Source organism: Coccinella septempunctata, chromosome 3 (assembly GCF_907165205.1).
Source record: "Coccinella septempunctata chromosome 3, icCocSept1.1, whole genome shotgun sequence".
Lineage (NCBI taxonomy): Eukaryota > Metazoa > Arthropoda > Insecta > Coleoptera > Coccinellidae > Coccinella > Coccinella septempunctata.
Window position 1 is genome coordinate 5,759,237 of NC_058191.1, and position 25,032 is coordinate 5,784,268.

General features: G+C 35.5%; 2 protein-coding genes across 3 annotated transcripts in view; both read right to left on the minus strand.

Moving 5' to 3' along the window:
* LOC123308917 (connectin) overlaps positions 1-25,032 on the minus strand; it is a 373,496-nt gene that overhangs the window by 160,945 nt on the left and 187,519 nt on the right. The window lies entirely within an intron of this gene.
* On the minus strand, positions 4,998-8,829 carry LOC123308918. Its single transcript, XM_044891728.1, has 2 exons — positions 7,804-8,829; positions 4,998-5,545 (listed from the first exon to the last, which is right to left on the minus strand). Exon 1 carries the CDS (start codon positions 8,529-8,531, stop codon positions 7,845-7,847), a length of 687 nt encoding a protein of 228 aa, XP_044747663.1. The 5' UTR covers positions 8,532-8,829; the 3' UTR covers positions 4,998-5,545; positions 7,804-7,844.

Here is a 25,032-nt window from a genome sequence, read left to right on the forward strand (position 1 = left end):
ATTGTTAATCCATTAAAAAGCCCATTCAATTGGAGAACATGATTGTCCTTGCAATTTTTCACGAAATTCAAGATAATTGAAAAAAATTCAAGACAGTGATTAAAGGCATAAAGGCATATAATGATTCGTATACTCCATTCACTTTCATTTTAACACCCGGTTGGCCATGGAAATTTGACACATTTCACTCTGTATAGTACGAAAATGTGGGGTTATGAAGTTTGTCAAAATATTTTTGGGTTTTAAATCAACGCTATGTTGCCGGTTCTACGTAAAAATTTCTGTTATTATGTATTTTATCACGATGTCGAATCTCTTCGGAAAACATGTGACGAACATAATTGAAGTTTATACAAACTGATTGAAGGCATACCAAATCCAATTATTTGCATGGAAAATACAAGAGATCAGTATAATATCCACTAGCTCGAGGAGAGTTAATGTTCGTTATCTTCTTGGGCTAAAGTTTGAATACGTTACATCTGTTGTAGATTTCAAAAATATTAACCCGAAAATGAAATGCATATTATGCGGTGGTTGGGAATGGGTATCTCCCGAAGGAATTAACAGATAATTACAAGAATGTTAAATTCTTCAACAAAAATCATCTTGCATGAATATAAGTAAAAAGGATTAAAGGAAGTTTCAAGTCAAGATGAATTTCACCTTTGAACAAAAATTTCACATGAATAAACAATTAACAGGACAACTGGCGCGTATTTGTGACTGTTCATCTTAATACATTGATATAATAATAATAATTAGGTATTTATTGGTATCTTAAGACATTTACAATGTATAGGACAAGTCAAATGAAAAATAGAAAAATCAATTTTCTGGAACTTGTTCTACGATGACATTCATCGAAAATCCTGTAGTAAACTTTTCGCATTATTTCACTCAAACATAAAATTCTCAAATGCCACCACTTTTTTGGTTCTCCTAATAGAAGGAAATTCTTTGTCATCCTCTTTATTCACAATTTTTCTGATTGTGGAAATATTCAGCTGAAATATAAGTCGTTTAGATTCAGATGAAAAATTATAATAATTCTCTTACTTTGAATATGTTCGCTACCGTCTGACGTATTGTGGATTTTAGAATATCAGGGTATAACTAATTGAATGAGCGGACCTGAATTCTAAATAGCACTTCCTGAAACCCTGTCTCTTTTTTCAATCATTTTCGGCATTTTCGTAATAAAAATTGATTTTAATTATGGCAACGGCGTTATGACATTAACGACATTTCATTAGTGCCAACCTTACTTCGTTCTAGTTACAAAAACTTGAGAAAATTATTTCATGGCGAACCGACTGCTAAAATGAATGTGAATGGAGTATATGATTTTACTTGTAAATCACATTTTCAGATTTTTTTAAAAATTGCAAGAGACAATGACCCCATCAGATAGGAAGGTTGAAGAGCAATATTTCATTCTTCTTTTAGTTCTTTCAGTTTATCTCCATTATTTCTTTTCAGACAGTTAACTGTTTCATAGTTCAAATAGAGAATGCATTCAAACTTGGACTAATTCTTAATCCCTTATATTCGTTACTGGTCAGTGATTTGTACATTATCTCAAACAACTCTTTTGCTCAGTTTGCACTTTGAAACGAATGGAGCAGCTGTGTAATACATGGCCACAAATTCTGTTTAAATTATTCTGAGAACGCAGAGGATCTCACGTTGTTTTCTCGAGAGAAGCTTAAGTAACCATTGGTTCTCCATATATTCTAGCGAAGTTAGCTTATTGGATGATTTACTGTCTATTGTTGTTTTAGGACTAGAATACTGAATTCCATTTATGAATACGTGTTTTATGGGGCTAGAAAAGCAATTACAGTCTCTTATCCTTATTACGATGTTTAATAGGTAAGTGTGAGCTGGACTAGTAATAGGAATTTACTTTCCACATCGATTAATAACTTGATATTCGCATCATTTAACTGGTCTGATCAATACATAGACTTACGACGATTTCAGACGAACAAAACAGCTTATGGTTTGCAGATACGGACCGCATCGAGGTTAGGTAGCTTTATATTTCTAGTCAACGTCTAGAATTTATGTGTCCTTTTCTAAATGGAAATAACACAATCTGTCAAAAAAAGTGTCAAAAATATCGAAGAGATATCTTGTTAGTAAGAAGGAATTTTCATCATTGACTGGAATGGTGATGATCTGAAGAGCTATTTTTCCACATTTCGCAGAAAATACTAGATGAAATCAAATCGTCACTAAGTGAATCGTCTAAGCTGTTGTGTTGTTGAGTAATATGGTCTATTCTTTCAACTAAATTTATATTGTGTGTATTGGAGTAATATAATTGTTATCGTTTTTCTTTTTTCATGTTGGGAAATTTGAATTTTCTTATAATATTTTTGGCTGTTTATTGTTAATTTGTTAATTTTGTTAATTTTTCAAGCTGTAATATTTGTGAAACACATTAATTGGGATTCATCCTGTTGTGATTCCTGGTTATCGATAAATGCATAAATGAATAAATAATTTATACATCGTCCTTGTACATGTATCCCGTTACCAAGGAGGAAATTATAATAATAATAATAATAATAATATCGTTTATTTCATAATCTGAATTACATTCTGAAGATGAAATACGTCATAATACATGGGAACAAAAGCAACAAGGCAAAATAAAAAGAAATGAGAAATTAACAATAAAATACATGAGAAGAGCTCAAAAAATATATTAAGAGTTCATATATTCATCTATAGAGTATGGCTCTAGATCTATTAAAACATTCAGGATAGCTTCCTTAAATTTTTTGATGTCCGTTAAAGCGCGATACTGCTTTGGTACCCTACTGAACAATTTGAGGCACATATATTCGACATTTTTCTGTGCTAATGTGAGGGAATACTTCGGTAAATGATACTTTTGGGTACGTCTGGAGTTGTTTAGATTCAAGTGTTTCTCAAAAAAATGTTCGTTCTTTTGTAGGAAAACAAGACATCTGTATATGTACAAACCGGTAAGTGTTAATATTCTTTCTCTCCTGAAATATCCACGGCAAGATTCTCTGGATGGCAAACGAAGAATAGTTCTCAAAGCTCTTTTCTGGATCACGAATATCCTAGTGATATCGGAGCTATTTCCCCACGCAATGATTCCATACGCCATTAGACTTTGAAAATTAGAGAAATACACGGTCTTTAGTAAGCTTAGGTCAGCTTGACGTACAAGTAATCGAAGAGTATAAAGAACAGAGTTAAGTCTACTCTGAAGTGAACCTATATGATCACACCAACTCAAATGTTGATCCAGAACAATACCCAAAAAGCGTGTACTCACAGTAAGATCTTTAATCTGTCCTGAAAGATCTATATTCTCAGGTTTTACTGTTTTATTGTGCGAGGTACAAAAAAAAAACATACACTCGGTTTTTTCTAAATTGAGAACGAGCTGGTTTTGGCGGTACCAGTTGGCGATAGAAGAAAAACCCTTCTGCGTGGACTCCATACATTTGGCAACTTCAGCCTCTACCACCAGCATATTGGTATCGTCCGCGTACATAACAACCTCATGATCGCATTCTCCCGATTGAAAATCAAGAGCCGGACTTGCAGCAAAATCCGAAATGAAATCCGTCAAAATGCTCTCCGGTAAATCGTTCACATACACCAGAAAGAGTAGTGGTGCGGCGATACCACCCTGAGGCACTCCAACGCTCAGTACTTCATCAGAGGAATAGTATGAGACACCATCAACTTCAACACACACTCTCTGAACTCGGTCTTGCAAATAGCTCTTCATAAGATCTAGTTGTTTATCTCGAATTCCGTAAAGAGATAATTTATGTAGCAATTTCTCATGGACCACACAGTCGAAAGCCTTGGAAAAATCAACAAAAAGCCCCATTGGTACCCTGCCTTCATCCAAGGCCCCAAGAATTGACCGCACCAGTTTAAAAATCGCTGTATCAGTGCTTCTTGTCTTCAAAAAACCATGTTGACAATCCGAAAACACACCTGATTTTCGGAAGAGGTTTAAAAGCCGATTCACCAAAATTTTCTCAAACAATTTCGAAAAGGAAGTTAGCAAGCTTATCGGACGATAATTCCCAGGGTGATCTGTAGTTCCCTTCTTGAATAAAGGTTTCACGATAGCTATCTTCAAAGATTTCGGGAAAACTCCTTCTTTAAAGGCAGTATACATTATGTGGGCTACTGGCAGCGCTATTATAGAAATAGACTTTTTAATAACAGTCATCGGTATCCCATCAAAACCAGAAGAACTTTTATTTGCCATTCCCCTTACAGTCCTGACAACCTCATCCGATGTGACCTCGAAAAGAAAAAAAGACCTCAAATTCCGATGAATACAATCAGCTACCGGAGCAGATTGGGTACAATTTGGAGTAGGAGATATCAATAAGGAGGAGACGCTGGTAAAATGCCTATTGAAATCATCCGCAAGCTTCTGGGGATTATTGGATCTTAACAAACCTTTTTGAGTTTCATTTTTACGTCCCGTGATTTGATATATCATATTCCAGACCGCTTTTGATTTATTTTTGGAATTTCTAATATGATCACTTATGAATTTTTTCCTATTCATGTTGAGACTTTTATCATATAAAGCTTTCGTTTTGCGGTAAATATCAAGATATTCCGAGCGCTAACGAGAAATCAGGTACAGGTAATCCAGTTGGTTTTTTAGATTCACTATATCTGGAGATGTGTCCACATATTTTTTCTGGGAAGAAGTGTCTTTGATCGTAACAAGAGGAAATGATCTATCAAATATGGACTTATATTTGTTAAAAAATATGTCCCACATTGAATCGACATTTACTGTGTTTTGGTAGATTGAAAGATCATTCCAGTTCACTGTAGATAGACCCTCCAAAAAACCTTCCATAGTAGAGTCGTTTATGAGGCGAATTTGCTTCTTTATGACCTTTGGAATTTTATTGAATGTGAACGAAAAAAGTTGAGCGGTGTGGTCAGACAAATGAGACGGGACAACGTAAGTGTCATAATCAATCAAGTTTGTAATGAAGTTATCGATACATGTGGAAGAGTTATGTGTAACCCGAGTTGGTTCATGAATTGTAAAACAAGCATCAAATCCTTCCAATATTGAAATAAATTTCTGTTTATCATGGTCATTCGCCAGCAAATTTATATTGAAGTCACCAGCAATTACGAAATGAGCATTTTCAGCTGTTAGTTTTTGAAGAACTTTCTGAATGTTTTCAAAAAACAAATTAATATTACAACGGGGATATGTATCTGGTCGATAAATTGAAACAATAACATACTTCCTATCCCTTCCACGTACTTCTGCAGCCGAGCATTCAATGACATGTGGAATACTTAAACTAACTAGATCTGGACGGTCTTCACAAAATATATCATTTCTACAATAATTTGCTCTTCCACCAAAACCACCAGGTCTACAGTATTTAGAACACAACTTGAAACCACCAATGACAAGTGAATCGAGTTCTTCTTGCCAATGTTCAGTGACAGCTATGAAGCATGCTCTGTGATTGTTTACAAACTGATTTAACCTATAGTCTATCCGAATCCGAGAGGCCAGCGTAAACAAACTGACTAATGCGTGATCTTATTTAAGGTACTCCTCTTATTGGTCAAAGCTTCAGGAACGCCATGTTTGCAGGTGGGAGTAATGCAGTACCGCATTACGTTTGATTCATTGATTGTATGCGAATTGTTGTGCAGAACTGCAGAGATCATTCATTGCTTTTTCTTTCGTAAATTGGTTTATAGCTGTAGCAAGTTATTCAAGTTACAAGCATTTAAGATAATGTCAAGTACTGATACTGCTGAGGAATCGCGTGTTGACTTAAGTCCTCCAAAAAAGAGACGTCTGAAACGACACTTCAGTGCCGAGATAAAAGATATGATTTTGAATACTTATAAAATTGAGATTATTCAAAATGCAGGAATGTGTTTAAAGGACGTAGAACTCCGAGTTGCTGAGAGACTTGGCATTGGAGCTCGAAGTGTTAGGAGAATTATTTCCGAATACATAAATTCCGGTGTTCTATCACAGCCGGAAACAAATCAAAATCGGACCACCAAATGGGAGTCCTTATCAGATTTCGATAAAAATGTAATACGGCGAAAAGTTCACGAGTTTTTCTTCAGAAATGAACACCCGACTATAGAGAAAGTATTAAAAATAGTTAATGAAGACTCGAACTTGCCAAAATTTAAGAAGAGTACCTTCTCTATAATATTGAAAAAACTTAATTTCAAATATGGACGTCGCCAACGCAACAGTTTTTTAATGAATCGTGACGACATTAAATGTTGGAGAAGAAACTATCTCACGAAAATTAGGACCTTCCGTGATGAAAACAGGAAGATTTACTGCTTGGATGAAACTTGGGTAAATACCGGTCATACTAAATCCAAAGTGTGGACCGATGAAACAGTTACATCTTCTCGGCAAGCGTTACTTGCTGGATTATCTACTGGATTAAAAATCCGTCTGGGAAGGTCTTGAATTTTGAGTTTAACCCTTTGGTTTCATAAAGCTTGATCAGAGAATCAACGATCGAGTGACGGATGAACGTCAATTAGTTTTCAGTCGATAAGTTGGTCATAAGCATTCTGAATATCATTCTTTCACCAAATAATTATCTATACACGCCCATTTGATGATTCTCAACTGCTACTCCTCCAATATATTCGGAAATATGAAAGTTTCAATGATTTCCTTCGGGAAATCGAATGCCAAATCGTTGATCGAGCAATCAAAGTTTTGTGAAACTGTATGTAAGTACCTTTTTGGTGGAAAACAATTTCAACATTCTTTTTCAAATGAAGTGAATATATTTTTCCAGGCAAAGGGCAAAGAATTATAGTGTGTCATATTGGCAGTGACACTGGTTTTTTAACTGGAGGACTCTGGACTTTCCAATCCAAAAAAACTGGTGACTACCATGAAGAAATGGATGGTCAGTCCTTCGAAAAGTGGTCGAGGGTATAGTTCCTAAATTGGAGGTAAATTCTATAGTAGTTTTAGATAATGCTCCTTACCATTCAAGGAAAATGGAAAAAATTCCTAATTCACAATTCAGAAAGAGTGATATCCAACAATGGTTGAGGGAGAAAAATATTGATTTCACCCCTGACCTCATAAAAGCGCAATAGTTGCAGATAGTCAGGCAGAACAAAGAAAACTTTGAAAAATACATTGTGGATGAAACCGCAAAGGCCCAAAATATTACTGTACTTAGATTACCGCCCTACCACTGCGAACTGAACCCTATTGAATTGATTTGGGCCGATGTCAAGAATTTTGTGGCAGATAAAAACACCACATTTAAAATGGCTGACGTCCAAAATCTTTTTCAAGAGGCTCTCTCACGGGTTACTTCCGAAAGATGGAGAAAGTGCGTGAAACATGTCAAACAAAAAGTTGAGGTAGACATGGAAAGTTGGATAGACAGGAAACTGGATAATATTATGGATGATATAACACCAGTCATCGTCAACTTAGAGGAAAGTTCTGCATCTTCTGACGACACTACGGGGTAGTCACTTTTACAAAAAAAATATTGTTACACATTTATATACATAGTATTTATTAAAGTGGGAACTTTAGATTAATTGTTCATTACTCAGACTCGTAGATAAGCATACACATTTTTCACCGGAACTGGGACACTCAAAAAGTTTTAAAATATAACGCTCTCGGAATTCAATTTATTAGTACACCTCTGCGTTATCACGTTCTTGACGCGTGATCACTTCATGCTGCAATGTTTACCGCTGGCCTCTTGGATTTGGATATACTATAAGTACACAATTTCTTAAACTTTGAACATTTTGATGTACAATTATGCACCTATCATTGGCGTTTTCATTCTGTTGAGACGGAATAAAAAATGGTTTATTCTACTCCCTGTTGGCCATAAGTCTGGATTTTTTACAGCTTCAAAATCTTCAGCAGGAACCGTTATTTTGAAGGACAAATATTCTTTAGGTCTCTTTGACTCCAATTTTTCACATATTACTCCAACGAATCCATTTGTGTTGAGATGTTTGACTATTAGATCGGGTTTCAAAGAAGGATCGAGCTTACAGACATGCAAATATCCATACTTAGGGATACCTCTAATGGACATTTCTTCAGCCTTACCGCTTCCAACGATGGTTTTGTCCACACGTTTAGTTCTTTTGTTTCTTACAGGTATGAAATTATCCTCAATGGTATTTTGGACATAACTCTTGCTCTGGCTAGGTATAGTGTTGACACTTTTGTCCTCTGGATGGTGTTTTGCTGTTTCTTCCTCTGTTGGAGATTTTATCGCGCTGACAGTTGGCGTGTTGACATTATTTTTATAAATTTTCACTTTCGGATTGCTATTCTGTTTTACAACTTCAGCATATTTTTTGATCTTAGGGTCCTTTCCAATTCCTTGAGAGTCGATATATTGAAGAATTCGCATATTTTCGCTCCTCAAGCCTGAAACTTCCTCACGAAGGTTCTCAATTTCCACTTTCAAGTCATGTACCAAGGGCATAAGCAATGACCTGAGAGTATCAGTTATAGTATTTGTAATATTTCCAAGTAGTTTCTCAGTGGAATAATCTACGGTTTCCGGTGCAGAGTCCTTTGGACAATCAGTTTTTGGGGTTATGTCTACTGGAGAACAATCATCCCAGAGCCAGGATTTAAAGGTGCCAGATTTTCTGAGTGTTTCAAGACTTTGAACGGTTAAATTTACACACTGAATGTGAAATAGATGTGAACTATCTTTAGAGCATGAAATTGAGTCGTCGTAACGACTTATTGTCTTCGAGCACTTACTACACGTAACGGCCATCTTGTGAGATTGTGAAGATTATTAATGTCACAATTTCTTAAAAAAATAAAAACAGGAGCTTTATGGTATGTCTGTATCATTGTTGTAGAAGAAGATGTTAGGGAACCGTTGTGCAAGATCTTCAACGATTGCATTAAATAGGGAATACAATGATCGTTTCGAACGTTTCTTTTTCCGCTGTTCTGACAGGCTGTCCAAGATAATTCCGCCTATATATAGGTTCTTATATATTTATGGTAGAAGTACTCTTTAGCGTCTAAGGTGTCTCCCCTTACACTGACAGGCTCGAGTGAATCCCACATTTACCTCTTGGGTTCCCCAACTATTTCTGCAGCGATATTTTGTTGTTGCCTTGCGATAAAATGGGTTTATTTTTTCCTCTGTTCGAAAATGCCATTTTATATTATTTTGATGAACGAAAATAAGTGTTTCAATGACAGATTTGCCCCATTAAGTTTGAGGTGGCCATCATCCATCTGCAGACAGAATAGCAATTCAATTGGCCTTGAATAATTCAGATGGCACAGTAATAAAATGATATTTGTTGAGGAGATTGTCATTAGGTGGTTATAGCTGGTGCACAATAATTCTTAAATGGATTGAGCATTTCCAAGCCCTAATCAATTTTACCGTCGTTTGATACAGCATGTCCATAGTAATCAAATCAGAGAAATTAGGTATAATTTTCCTTGCATAATGATTGGATACCCACACCTTTCTGAATTGTATTCATTTGAATCGCCCTTATCTATACCTGAAAAGGCTTCCATTGTAAATTCAAGTTCGAAACAACATTTCTGGAATATAGCACAACATATTCAACAAATCTTTTAATGAGATCGTGTTTATGCATGTGAACCATAGGGTCTATCTCGGCCTAAGTTCAATGGGTTATCTCTGTAATATACTAGGAAAATACAGTCGAGCACGTGTTCCCAACTTTGCTGAGATGCTGAGCTAATACTGCGGCTTTCCCAACAAAATGAGAGCAACTCGAACAATGTGACGAACAAAATTCAATTAGCCTTATGCTGGCCGTTAGTGAAAGCTGATACTGTAATATCTGAGATTAAGACTTTTCTCTTGCGAAGACGTGGATGTCGTTATTGAAACAAGTTTTTCACTTTATTGACTCATAATGATAGAACAACAATTTTTTCTTAATAATTATATAAATAATCATTCATATTTGTTAGAAGGATCTTTGTGTAGGTAGTATTACAATAAGATACTGATTCACTTAAAGCTTCCACTTCAGTAGATCTTATGGCTACTGTCATTTCTGATCATTACTGGTTTGATCCTTATATACAGAGTGTACTAAAATTCAGTGAAATAATTTTAGAGTTTTATTTGCTGAGTAGTTTTAAGACAAAAAGTTTATATAAACTTAGGTCTGCATTTCATCAGAAAATCGATATTTTAATATGAAATGCAGTTCGACTTAAAGGTATCCATCCAGAACCTTGTTGAAGTTTTGCGAAATAAATTTTGCTGTTCATCGTTCATCTTCAAATATGTTTCTACTGAAATAAACACCTCGCATAAAAATAATTGTGTTCATCCAGCATTGAAAAACATTAAGTACGAGGATGTATTGATATTTAGTTAGCCTAGACCAGTTCCATGCATAAAAAAATATAGCGTTACCATAGCAACGAACAATAACTCATTAGAAGTGTCAGTGTGAAGTTTGAGGTCAAAAAATTAAACCAGAGTTACGCAATAAATAAAAAGAAAGAAGAAAAATTGAAGTATCGGGCCATCATCAAGTACCTAAATTTAAAAGGTTTAAGAGGTAGGCAGATTTACGAAGATATGCTTAATACCCTTAGTGATCAATGTCCTTCGTATGCGACCGTGAAAAATTGGACTGCAAGCTTCAAAAGAGATAAATTTTCCATTGAAGATGATGACCGATCGGGAAGGCCAGTTTCTGTGTCAGTCCCCGAAAATATTGATGCAGTTTATGACACGAACGCGTTCATCATATAGTTCACGTCAATTTTGGACATGAGAAAAATTGCTGCAAAATGGATCCCCAAATGTTTGAATGTTGACCAAAAGCGTGCAAGGGTAGATGTATCGCATTCGACTGTGCTCGATTTGAAAACGATGAAGACTTCTTAAACCGAATTGTTACTATGGATGAGACTTGGGTACATTTCTACGATCCAGAAATAAGGCAACAAGAGTTTGAATGGCGACAGTCTGGTTCTCCAAAAATCTGCCGAAAAATTTCTTGCTTCAGTTTTTTGGGATTGCCATGGAGTAACCATGATTGATTTTTTGGATAAGGGTAGAACAATATCCGGAGATTACTATTCAACATAACTGACCACTCTACGGAAAAAAATTGAAGAGAAAAGACGCGGAAAGCTATCCAAAGGTGTTTTGTTTTTGCAGGACAACGCCCCTGCACACAAATCTCATGTTGCCATGCAAAAAATTCGTGATTTAGGGTTTGAAATACTAGAACACCTCCCTTATTCATCAGATTTGGCTCCATCCGACTATCATCTCTTTCCTCAACTGAAAAAAAGTTTAAAAGAACGTAAATTTTCTTCCAACATTTTTATTGAAAGGTCTACAGAAGCTCCAGGTTCACTGTAATAAATGTTTCCAATTAAGAGGAGAATATGTTGAGTAATAAAATATTTTGACATTGAAATTTCGTTAAGTTCTATAGTAGGCTAAGAATTTTTCAATATATCCTCGTATCTACGTATGCAATTTTTGAAATTTAGAGCTGACCTTCAATTATTCGGTCACTGCAAAATATTTCGTATTTTCGATGTTATTTCCAACGTGCTCACTTTTTATTCATGCTGAAATTGACACTGACAAACTGGAACATGTCAGTCTGTACTGAATAAAATATCGCGTTAATCATGTTCAGTCTGAACTTCCAATGAATTTGATTGACTGCACGGAATGAATCATGAAAAAGTTGGGGTCTGTGGAGAATTTGTTTTGATTAATGGGCAATCATATGGTAGAATGAAGAATTTGCCGCCATGGTCCGAATAATTCTTTCGGAGTGAATGTTACAATGTCAAGACCTATACCGGATGTTTTCCCATGAACTGGATAAACATTTACACATGATTTTTCAGGTTGATTTTCGCATCCTTATACGGTAAATCGATCATCGAACATCTGACTGCTAAAAGCTGCTCTCAAACTGATGCAAAAATGTCAAAATAACGATATGCAGAATATTTTTGAATCCATATCTTAATAAAACAATTTTTTCCAAAGATTATAGAGTAGAAAGATAGGAAACGCCCTCATATCTCTGGTACTAAAAACCGACTACATTTGGGCCAGTCAAAACACGCTTGACAATGAGATGGCGTTGAAAACGCAGTGTCAATACAGAAAAACTGATTAATAACAGTTTTCTGCTTTATAATTGAGTGACGCGAAATTCAAATTCTATTCCTTGTATTAAATTTCAATTTCGATCAGAAAACAAACATCCTGAGCGACAAAACGAATGTATGGTTTTGTTTTGTGATCAGGATGTTAGTTTTCATCTGAACATTGTTTGCAATTATTTGATATCAACGAAGAACGCTGTTGGAAATGCTAAATTTTTATTTGAAATTCATAAAAAATTCACAAAAATTGAAATTATGGGCAATAAATGAAGCTATGACTAGGACATTAAACTGTATGGTGATCTGCTACACTTCGAAGGTATTATTTCTGTGCAATAGGTTGTTTTGAATTAATAAACTCAGTTGAATATGTGAAATATACATATATACTAAGAGACTAATATGTACCAATATTCAATATACCATCATAGCATACACATTCCAGTTACTTACATAATATGGAGGTTTTATTTATAGAATTTTCAGAAGCACACTCAAAAAAATCCTTACAGAGACATAAAGCGTATGTCAGTATAGTATCTTGGTGCTTTTTTTTATGATTTTCTTATGATATGGTCTCTTTATGATACCATATACATATTGATTAATGAATTAACAAAACACTCACAGCAGGTTTCATAAAACTTTTACTTTCCAAACAACAATTTGACAGTCACTCGGTTTCCAAATGGAAATCAATAAAACCTCTGCATTTCTGAATATATTGAACGAGTAGCAATTGATGAAATCATTGATTGGACCTATAAAGATCATAATTTCCCCTTAATAGGCCGTTCATGCAAGGGATGCTTTCTGCATACATCACTTCACGTGGATGAACAGTTCTCAATTGACCAGCAATAAAATATTCACTGCACATAGTGTAGTCAGTAGTGTTTGCTGAAGTCATTGTTTCCACGCCCTGAGAATTTTATCCAGTTCGGAGCACTGAGAATCAATGAATGACCGATTCACATGTTACGAGTTTCAATACTTACGCTTCCATTTTCCTTAGTTGAGTGAAAAACTCAATCTCGGAAAATCCATTTTATCATTTGATCCACAGTTCTTCACCATTCAATAATTTTCGAACAATATTTTAGTGTTTTCACCAAGAAATAAGACGAAAAAATTCAGCAACTAGAACGAGCTAGATAAACAAAAATTGGTACGAGAATCAAAACATTCAAAACCTCTTTGATCAAAATGGACATCTGAAATCTTACACCATTTCATATTTTTCTGCAAATGGAACTCAAATTAATATTTTAACCAGTCCTAGCGTCTTAAAAACACGCTTGACATACAGATGGAGCTCACATCGCTTTAGTCGCCTCGTTTCCCATCTTTCTAATCTATAATCTTTGATTTTTTTGCAAACTTCAATAAACGCGGTATTATTAGAGAACGAGCACATTAGTAAAACAATATTGATTTTTCTTTCTGTCCAAGGTTTTTTTTCAATGAAACCATCAATATCGTGAATCGAGTGTTAACTGAGGAAAATAAAACATCCGTAGGCAAAGAGTTCCAAAGTCTGGATGCTTCAGATATTATGATCCTACTGGTCGGATATTTTATTGATTGAAGAGAAGGCTTTTGAAATGTTGTACTCAATACTTTATGCTATTTTTGATGAAACTGCTTCTCGTAAATCTCTAAGAAGGAAAAACTTTCCTATATGGGATGATGCTGAAGTTGTCGATATTGTATTCAAAAAAGAAAAAGTTTGTGAAAAAAATAAAGACTCAAAGTATTTTACTACTTTCTGAGTATCAACAGCGAAGAAAATTCTTGAAATCCAAGATCTCCATTGCACATGCAAGTTACGTTTGATCATCAGAGCAAAAGATTATATCGGTTCCAGCTTAGTTTTGGGTATTCGTTCATAACAGAAGCAGAAGCACAGAAATTCCAGGTGAGATGAGGGATGCTCACGGTTATATAAAATATGTACCATGTGATATTGCACACTTGTTTGAAATATATTTCGAGAGTGTTTATCAGGTTCCACAATGCGTGCGCTCAGACGTCGATGTGGAGCGATGTTCATCTTAGTTCTGTTGGTGCTGATGATTTGATACTGGCTGCTAAGAAATTGAAAGATAAGAGCACAGGCAGATGATAATGGCACTCGAGTTATCAATGTAACCACGCATGTTGAAACCTAGGAGATGTTTTTGGCCAAAACGATAAATTCAAAAATTTCATTGCCTCATATTTTTCTGCGTGTTCAATTTGTAAGACTCATTAATGGAAATAATGAACCCAAGTGTAAACATTTCTCTTTCCTGGTATCTACTCTTTGATCTCGAGTTCAGTTTCAATACAGTAACTTAATTATCTGATTTCGTCCAATATTTGCTATTTCCATTTCGATGAAATTGTAAAATGAGCTCTCAGAGTTGCATAGTTCTTCAAACATTAATTAATATCCAGTATAAATAGCTGGATTCGAATGACCCTCGAATTGTTTCAGCTCTGAGCTCAATTTGTGTAACTTCATAATGGCATATAGTATTTCATAATTATTTGCAAGGTACCTGTGTCGATTGTTTTAGATGGTAAAATGTTATTGAACTATATTATTCTCCGAGTTAAAATGATCAGTATATCAGAATAATTTTAACAGATGTCATGACTTGTACTGAAACTTGGCTTGAATATAATTTATCCATCATGATCTTTTATATACGGGGTGCACCAACTGAAGCACAATACAAACCGCAGCTCACAGTTTTCTAGAGTAAATGAAAACTCCAATTATTTTATCCTAATAAGAGTTGATTCAGATGCTTCCTGCATACAACAATTTACGTGGATGAACAGTTCTCAATTAACTTGCAGTAAAATGTTCACTGCACATGATGTAGGGTTTGCTGAAGTCATTGTTTTTACGCCCTGAAAATTTCATCTACCTCAGAGCACAGAGAATAAAAATCAATGAATGACCTTGTCACATGTTACTAGTTTCAATACTTACATCTTCATTCTCCTCAGTAAAGTAAAAAACTTTATTTCGAACAATTCATTCTGTTTGATCCACAGTTATTAACCATTCAATAATTTTCGAAAGATATTTTAGGGTTTCTACCAAGAAAAAAAAGACGAAAACTTAGCAGCTAGCAGGAGCTAGATAAACAAAAAGCGGTACAAGAATCAAAACATTCAAAAGTCCTTTGATCAAAATGGTAATATTGGCCATCTTAAATCTTACTAAATTACATATACTTTTGCAAATAGCCATCAAATTTATATTTTATCCATTTTTAGGGTTTTATTAACACATGTGAAACACAGTTGGCGCTCATATCACTTAAGTCGTACAGTGACTTTATTTACCACAATGGCGACAATAGTCGATTTCGACCGTTAATGGCGGATATTTGTTAACGTTTTTGTTTGAAGGTCATGTCATTTAACTCGATCTGAAACTTTCCGTTTAGAGGAAGATATCCTTTTACTCAAATTTAAAACGTTTAATATATTCTCTTAAAAGGTAGATTTTCTTTTTTACATTTCTGAAAAATAATTTATAGTAGTAATCTGAAAAAAATATTTTAGTTGATCATATAAACAATGTGTTCACACTGATTTTAGCATTGAGTTATTCATCTAACAAGGAATTAAAAGGAGTATGGTGAGTATAAAAACGAGCATAATGCATAATATATTAATTTGAAAATAAAATGTACTTGTAGGTATATTTGTTTCATAATTCCAGGTTCATTTTCCTTCTTAGATGTGAGAAAAAGTGAGGGAGGTTGGGAAAAAATTATAAGGGGAATGCAGTGCCTTACATTTTTATTTTCATTTCAATAATAATATTACATACAAATACTTATAGTTTTACTTAGCATTAGTAATATATCAAATAACGAATATTACAGAGTGGGCTTTTTAGAACTTATTTTTATACTTCAACCTTGTCATTCTTTTAGGTTTAGGAAGTACTGTTTAGGTAGCTCAACTTGCCCCTTTTTACTCCTTTACTCAAAAACTACTTAAGTATATTCTCCTAAGAAGTATAGATTTTTCAGTGGAGAGGCAAGCCACATGAGAAACCAGATATACTAGGGTCTAAGTCTTCCAGTGAAATTGAGGCAATTGCTCTCTTGGGATTCTTTCAAAAGCAGGTCCTTCACGTTTCTATTCATCTTTAGAGACTACATTAACTTCCAACTTTTTTTCCATCCTCCCTCATTTTTCAACATCTCTGGAGAAAAATGGACCTGAAATATGAAACAAGTATACTTACGAATTCATTATATTTTCATATTAATATATGATGTTTGTTTTCACACTCACCTTGCTCTTTTAAAGCCTTTCTTAGATGAATAAATGAATGTGAACAACGGTCGGAATACACAGTCCAAATTTATAAATGAACAACTAAACTAAGAGATTCTTGGCAAATTATCAACATAGATTATTGTTCAGAAATGTGAAAAAGCACAATTTAGCTATTTACAGCATAATTCGAATTAAATCAAGACGATTTTTTGTCCGAACTAAAAACTTTCGAACGATTCAAATAGCACAGAATCACGCAAACTGTCACAAATGTAAACATTGTCCGCCATTTAAGGTCAAAAACGCTCCAACCAATAAAAAAGCGGACGTCTATTGTCGTCACTGTGGTATATGAAGTCACTGTATTTAGTCGTGACCCAATATGCATTCCGGATCACAAATTTCCAATTGTCACTTCCTTTTCCATCTTTCTACTCTATATAATCTTCGGTCATTCGCATAGACCATAGTCTTGCAACTAAGAGAGCACAGAAGATCGTTTATAAAGAGGATGAACAATAATGGATCTGGATAATCAACTTATCAGGAAATTCTACCATTATCCTCACCATTATCTCGGTCACAGATGTAATCATAGAATCTGAGTTATATTATAGTAGTCGCCGTCAAATAAAATAAATAATACTGTCCAAAAATAAAACTGTACTGCACGTTGAATACTCGTTATAAATGCTGAAAATAAATTGATTCATCTTTATGCATGGCAATGTCCGGATAAGCCTGCCCGAATTTTGTAGAGTAACTAGTATGGAATCGAAAAAAAAACGAATTGCTCCAATATCACCAAACAAAACCAAAACTTCACGTGGAAGGCTACCACGAACTCGAAATCGATAAAAAATTTGAGGAATGTCGAACGGCTCTGTGCAGAAATCAAGCGAGAAGAGAAGTGGATGGAGTGGAAAGGCAGTTTAAAATTACCAAACAATAACTTTAACTTCATGAGAAAGAAAGGGCCCTTGGGATCGAAGTTTTTGGATGTTGGAATGAACACCCTGTTAGTGGAATTTCCCCGGTGGTCAGTTTCTGAGTGACACGTGCAAAATAGGAAGGATATCGCTTTTCCGTTGAGCGCCGTATATCGTTTCGAACCTTGTTTATGATATTGTTGTTGAAAAAAGCTCTTCCGAGTTGGAACAAAATGTACAGCGTGTTTCACGTACAGGCTTGTAATGCAGATGAATAACATTTCGGGCAGTATGAATCAGTGTTCGGAATATGACTTATCTATAATTCATCAAAATTAGCAAATCAGCTGACTCTTGAACGACTTCCTGGATTTTTATGAAGGAAATTGAAAAAAATGAGTACAGAACAATGAGTAATATCCGCTAGTAATTACTTATTGATAGTGCAAGATCTGGGAACAAGGAGATTGACCACAAGACTTCAGAGGCGCTTTAGTTACAACCCCCATAAGAACAAAGGCGATATGTCAAATTGCAACAATAACATCGTTGCGTAGTGTGACCGGTAAAATTATCTCGAAGATTATGGCTAATCGTCTGATTTCACTCTTAGAAAAGCTAATACCTGAATCCCAGTGCGGCTTTAGACTAAATCGAGGTACGGTGGACCTAATTTTTACACTGCGACAGCTGCAAGAGAAGGCCCGTGAACAATCAAGGATCTATACAGCCTACATCGATTTAAGTAAGGCCTTCGACTCGGTGAATCGGAGAGCGCTATGGAAAATCATGGCCCGCCTTGGAGTACCCGAAAAATTCTTAGCAGTGTGTAAAAGCCTCCATACCAACAACACCGCTAGGATACAGCATAATGGCTCTACAACCGACCATTTCTTAACCATCTCTGGAATAAAACAAGGCTGCGTGTTAGCGCCTTTAGTGTCCAATATTTTCGCCATAGCTGTCCAGATAATTGCCGACATGAGTAGGCCTGCAAGAGGAGTTGGAATAGGATTCAGATTTGATGGAGGTCTGTTAACCAGAAGCGATCAGAGCAAAAACCTGTACAAAGTTCATCACTTCAATATGCAGACGACTGCGCACTTATCGTTAGCAGCCCAGAGGATCTACAGATAATGTTGGACACCTATAAACATATATACGAAGCTTCAGGCCTTAGACTCAATATTGACAAAACCAAAATCCTGGTAAGTCCGCCAGAAAACCTTCAAACAGGTATCAGCCTGGAGGATGAAACTCTGGAACAGGTCGAGCAGTTCGAATATTTGGGAAGCTTCATAAATACTGGGGCTAACCTAGACACAACCGTAACAATTCGGCAGCACGGGCATTCTGGAAGGTGGACAGAGTGTTTCAAAATCACGACCTGAATCTGAAGATCAAGGCAGCTGTTTACAAGGCAGTGGTCCTCCAAACGCTTCCTTACGGAAGCGAAAGCTGGACGCCCTACAGGCGACATATTAAGCAGTTTGAACAAACGCAACAACGTCATCTAAGACAAATAATGCACATCAGATAGTTCCACAAAGTTTCAAATTAACACACTTGAATCCAGTTTCGACAACCAATATTAAAAATAGAGAAGAAACTTCTGTAAACTAAGAAAAAAGGATTTGATTGAGGAAATCACCAAATGCCCTTAAAAAATGACAAAGACTGCATTTACTTTTTAGCTCGAACTGATGTCATCACCATGTCACTGCAATCTACATTTGAATTCCCAATTGACAATAAGCAAAATCAAATCGGTAAGTCTGAATTTGAATTTTCCATTGAAAAAAAATATATTTAATGGAAATTTTTTTATTGAATGTTATACACAGTATATAACATCATTAATTAAAATCATTCGATAATAACGAATTTTGTCAAAAAATTATATCTTGTATATGCAATACAGAAGAAATTAATATTTGGATATGAGAGATGAATTCTGCATAACAATCATTACCTTGACAATATTGTTATCGTAAAAACAAACGATTTCATTTCGCAAACTATGCAAAGATTTTAGAGAAATTGTTGCAACCAGAAAACTCATTATTTTTAAGCAGAAAAGACATATAAAGGTTTATTGATCTGTGTGATCAATTGATTCAGTTCCATTCGAACATTGATAATCGATTTTCACAGTTGCACAGTTGCAATTTCATTTTGTTTTTTGTTGATTCGAAATTGATGAATGCCAGTTTAAACGTGATTACTGCCGATTTGCCTCTTGATTGATTAAGGGCAGTTTGAAATTAATGTTGCCAATTTGATTTTGACTAATATCATTTCAATTCAGATTAGCGCCAATTTGAACTTGAAAAGATATAGGTGAGTTGCTGGAATTATACCTGTTTGAAATCGAGGATTTTCACCTGAATATCTACTCCACGTTTCTTTTTCTTTTTTTAGGAACATAGTCCTGTAGTGCTATTCCTCATACCGGGGATGCTAAGGTCCAGCTTTCGTACCATCTCTTCGGTGGTCTTCCTGGAGGTCCTTTATTGGTTGGTATAGATTCTTTGACCCGATCATCAGTCATTCTGTCCACAGAAAGAAATCGACTGGAAAAATGAAGCCAAATATTTAGGAATAAGGCTTGAAAAGTCATATCGAACAAGCAATCGACAAAACGAAAGCAGCGATCAATAGACTCTACCCTCTGATAGGAAGAAGAAGCCACATGTCGAAAGAGACAAAATTGAAGATAATCAAAGCCGTTGCTAGGCCTCAACTGACTTATGGATCAGTTGCCTGAGGTTTCGCGGCAAAGAGCCACATCAAAAGAATTCAGGCCACTGAAATCAAGCTGCTACGATGTGCAATAGATGCACCTTGGTTTGTCAGGAACATATAGATTTATAGGGACCTAAAATGGGAACCATAACGGAATTCATGAACAAAAAAGCAGAGAAATTATTCGAAACAGCGAAAAACCTTCCGAATCAAGAACTCAGGAGACTAGTGAACTACTACCCAGAGGAACACAAAAGGAGAATGCGAATTTACCGAAGGAGACCAAGAGATCAATTGAAAAGATATTGAAATAAGAACAGACATTTATTGAAAAACCCAATAAAGTGTTATCCAATAGAGGATAAACACATAAATCCCAGCACGATAGTGTGCGAGAAGAAAACCGACTAAGAGATGAACGGTTTATAGGCAAATGCCCGGAACCAATATTCAAGAAGCAGTTAAGGGTTTCTAGTGGGTCTCGAGCTCAGGAGAGTGAGAATCCTGTCCACAGGATCTCTTCACTCTCTCCTCCTTCCTCTGGCCCATCTTCTTTCACTTCCCGTAAAATAAGGATTGTTATTGTCCATAGTATTCTCATCTCAGTTGTACGAAGTAGGCGTTTTTGTTTCTTTCGGCTGTCGTTTTTCCAGCATTATCTCATATCTCACACAGGTTTTGTATCCTCATTTTTAAGGATACAACTTGCATTTTTCTTCTACTATTAGGTTTCTGCTCCCGGTTATATGAAATTTATAACCTGATACAGTTCCTGATCGTACACGGCCAATTTACAGCTCTCCTGAATTTGTACAGCATTCTCTGAACGTCTTCCTCATTCTCAGTCATAAGAACAGCGTCGTCGGCATAGCAGATAGTTTTAATGTCCTGGTGCTTTATACATACAGGGTGTTTTTTAAGTGAGGCATTTATTTACAGTTGGCGGAACTAGTCAAAAAATATAATTTCAGCGGAAGTTGCTAAATGGCGAATTGTTCGGGAGAAAATAGAGATGATCTACATTTGACTTTCGTGGTGGGAGAAAAAATGCAGACTCATAGTGTGAAAAATTTCAGTACCGTTACACTACAATAAATTTGAGTTTCAAATCCCAATACCCCCCACTATGAATGTAAGAAATACGAGGATATAATGAAAAATTTTTAGTCTACTATTGAACCAAACAAAATTTCAAAATATTTTATTACTCAACATATTCTCCTCTTAATTGAATACATTTATTACTCTAGACCTTTAAGAAAAAATGTTTCTTCTTGCTCCGCAAACCAGACCTCCACAGCTTCCATTATCTCCTCGTTGGAAGAAAATTTAAGAACTTTTTTTCCAATTGAGAAAAGAGATGATAGTCGGATGGAACCAAATCTGGCAAATGAGGGGGATGTTCTAGTAATTCAAACCGTAAAACACGAATTTCTTGCATGGCAACATGAGATTTGTGTGCTTTGTCCTGCAAAAAAAAAAACACCTTTGGATAGCTTTCCGCGTCGTTTCTCTTAAATTTTTTCCCGTAGAGTGGTCAGTAATGTCGAATAGTAATCTCCGGATATTGTTCTACCCTTATTGAAAAAATCAATCATGATTACTCCATGGCAATCCCAAAAAACTGAAGCAAGAACTTTTCCAGCAAATTTTAGGTCTCGGATTACCAGAGTGTCGCCATTCCATCGATTTTTGCTTTGTTTCTGGATCGAAGAAGAATACCTAAGTCTCATCCATAGTAATAATTTGGTTTGAGAAGTCTACATCGTTTTGAAATCTAGACGCGGTGTTTCTACCCTTCACGCTTTTGGTCAACATTCAAACATTTGAGGATCCCTTTTGCAGCAATTTTTCTCATGTCCAAATTGACGTGAACTATATGATGAACGTTTTCGTATGAAATATTCAGTGCTTCAGATATCCGTTTTAGCCCAATTCGACGGTCTGATAAAATCATGTCATGAACTGCATCGATATTTTCGGGGACTGACACAGAAACTGGCCTTCCCGATCGGTTATCATCTTGAATCAATTTACCTCTTTTGAAGCTTGCAGTCCAATTTCTCACTGTCACATACGAAGGACATTGATCACTAAGAGTATTAAACATATCTTCGTAAATCTGCTTACCTCTTAACTCTTTCAAATACAGGTACTTGATGATGGCTCGATACTCCAATGTTTCGATTTTCACAATTTCGGTGGACATCTTCTTTCTTTTAATTTATTACGTAACTCTGGTTTACTTTCTCTCAAACTTCACACTGACACTTCTAATGAGTTATTGTTCGTTGCTATGGTAACGAAATATTTTTTCTATGCATGGAACTGGTCTAGGCTAACTAGATACCAATAGATCACCTTCTTGTAACTATCTAACGGCTGTTACGTGTTTGCACTTGAATCATTCATGTTCTTATGTTCTTACATCTTATTTATTGTTGAAACAAATCCTCAAATATTTTCCGTGGAATATGTCCAATCCATTCGAGAAACCCATAATCGAACAAACGTTTTCTCGAATGAATGAAATATGGGCACCGGGCAGGAGGCATATTTCAAAATTTGCCGCATCATTTCCTTTCGCAAAACAGTTTACCTCTCCCAAGGCTATCAATACACATTTTCTCTTTCCACTCATTCTTTCTTTTTCAGTGCTGACACTGCTGACATATCCTGCTCTCTGTATGTCTCACTTTCTAGAGCGTAAGATAACCAGAATGACGAATTATTCGAGAAGGGACCACGACAACCGATAGCGTCCCCATTACTCCGGATTCAAATCGTCATTTGGGTATCTTGGCTGCTCTCTCTCCATCCCCAACAATTTCCGCTGATAGCAATTCGCGAAATGCATACCACGTGATTGATGGGGATTTGAAGTGAGAACGGTTTGTCCCAACTTGTATCGAAAGACGTATTTGTTGAGTCCACCGGAACAAATTGGGTAGGTTCGGTAACTACGTGATGGAAATATCCTGCACGACCTTCACCTTCAAACTTTGTAGGGGTGGGAGACTGAACTGAATAGGGATAGAATATCGATGACGTAACATGAATTTTCGTGTTCCGTTGGAACTTTCTATAATTAATAAAACATTGGATCCGAAGTATCGTACCTACTCGAGCATGAAGTGTGAAACTCTGAAAATTTTGGAGATCCATTTCATCGGCATATTCGAGAATGGAGGCATGATGTCCGTGAGAAAGATTATAATGCCTGTCCGAATTACTTAATTCAGACAGCCTTAAATTACTCAATTTAAGGAAGGTTGAAACCCAAAGCTTTCTTATTTCTGGAATTTGTTTTCTCTTAACCTTTGAAATCCCGACTTTCTTCAATTATGAAAATGGAGGTTATCAGCAAGAAAAAACATTAAGTTTCACATATTCTACGTATAACTAAAAGAAACAGTTATCACTAAGGAGTGACATAGAAAACTATGTCTTATGTGTGCAATTGTATTGACATAGTCTAGAATTTGCTCGTTATAATTGATGAAGGTATAAGTCCGCTGACTTTCATAAAACGGTTCAATCGATCTGAAAGCCTTCGCTATTTTATTTTCCATTTTGAAGGTTTTTCATCATCCTCGATTTCGCTCCAAAGTTCTTATTTTCCGTTCACCAGGTGATGACTTTCTTTCCTTCCACGAGAAAATATCCACCTTTTTTAAGGGTTCCTGCAACCGTTTTGCATCCAGCTTGATAATTCTCCTTCAGGTAGGCAACAAAAATTCAATATCCTCTGCGAAAGTGTTTTTGTTTTAACAAATATTTTTTTGTACCACTTTAATTTTCTATATACATATACATATAACGGTTATAAACGAATCAAATTTTTTGGAATAAATAAATAGATATGCTATAACAAAGTTTCCTGGGATGCCTCGAGCGCCAGCTATTCTTTGAGAGAAAAAATAGCAAACCCACCTTGGTGACTTCGAGTCCAAACAAGGTTCCCTATTATTTAGGGTGTTAGCGATAACTATTAAGAGTCAAAATCCGAATTCACGAATTTTATTCGTTGCTTCGTAATAAGGAACACAAAATGCACTTTTACACAACTTCTAAATCCACCGAATTTCAGGGATAGAGAACACGATAAGTCAAGTGAAAATCACTGTATAGTGCTCCCCATTTTGGGTGGGACAGCCAGTTTTCTTGCTTGTTATTTAAAATAGAGCCTTCCGGTTTTCATGTTCCTGTCCTACTTTTTTGTGAAACTCAAGTTGGCCTAATCAGATTTTGCATAACTGTTTTTGTTTATGAGATACGGGGCGATTTTGGAAATTGATACTTTTCGGACCTCTCCTTTATCTCCGAAGTTATTAGAAACAATGCTGAGCTAAAAACTACGCCTGATACAGAATTCTGCGTAAAATACAGTGGCGTACTCAATTTTTTTTTTGAAGATACGACACAAACCTATATTTTTTTAAATGGTACACCCTGTATTTTATTACTTCGTTAAATTCGTTATTTTTTTTCCTTCAAAATGATGTATGATCTATATAGTTAGGATGTTCATAAATGCTAAAAAACACTAAAACATCAAATAATGATGATTTTTTGTTAGTGGGCATTGGATTTCCCATATAAAAGAAGAATCAATTGGATAATTATCATTTGTCATTTTTACTCATAGGAGAGTAAGCGAACAGAGATAATACACTCATCACTAATACGAAAAACAAATTAGATACAGAACAAATATCCAATAAAATATTCATCATTGATACAAATTTTTACCATTGTATAATATCTTATTAATTGAACTATCCAAATTGCTGTCCTTTTTCCCTAATATATAATTGACAAACCTTTTCAATACGCCTGAGTGCATTT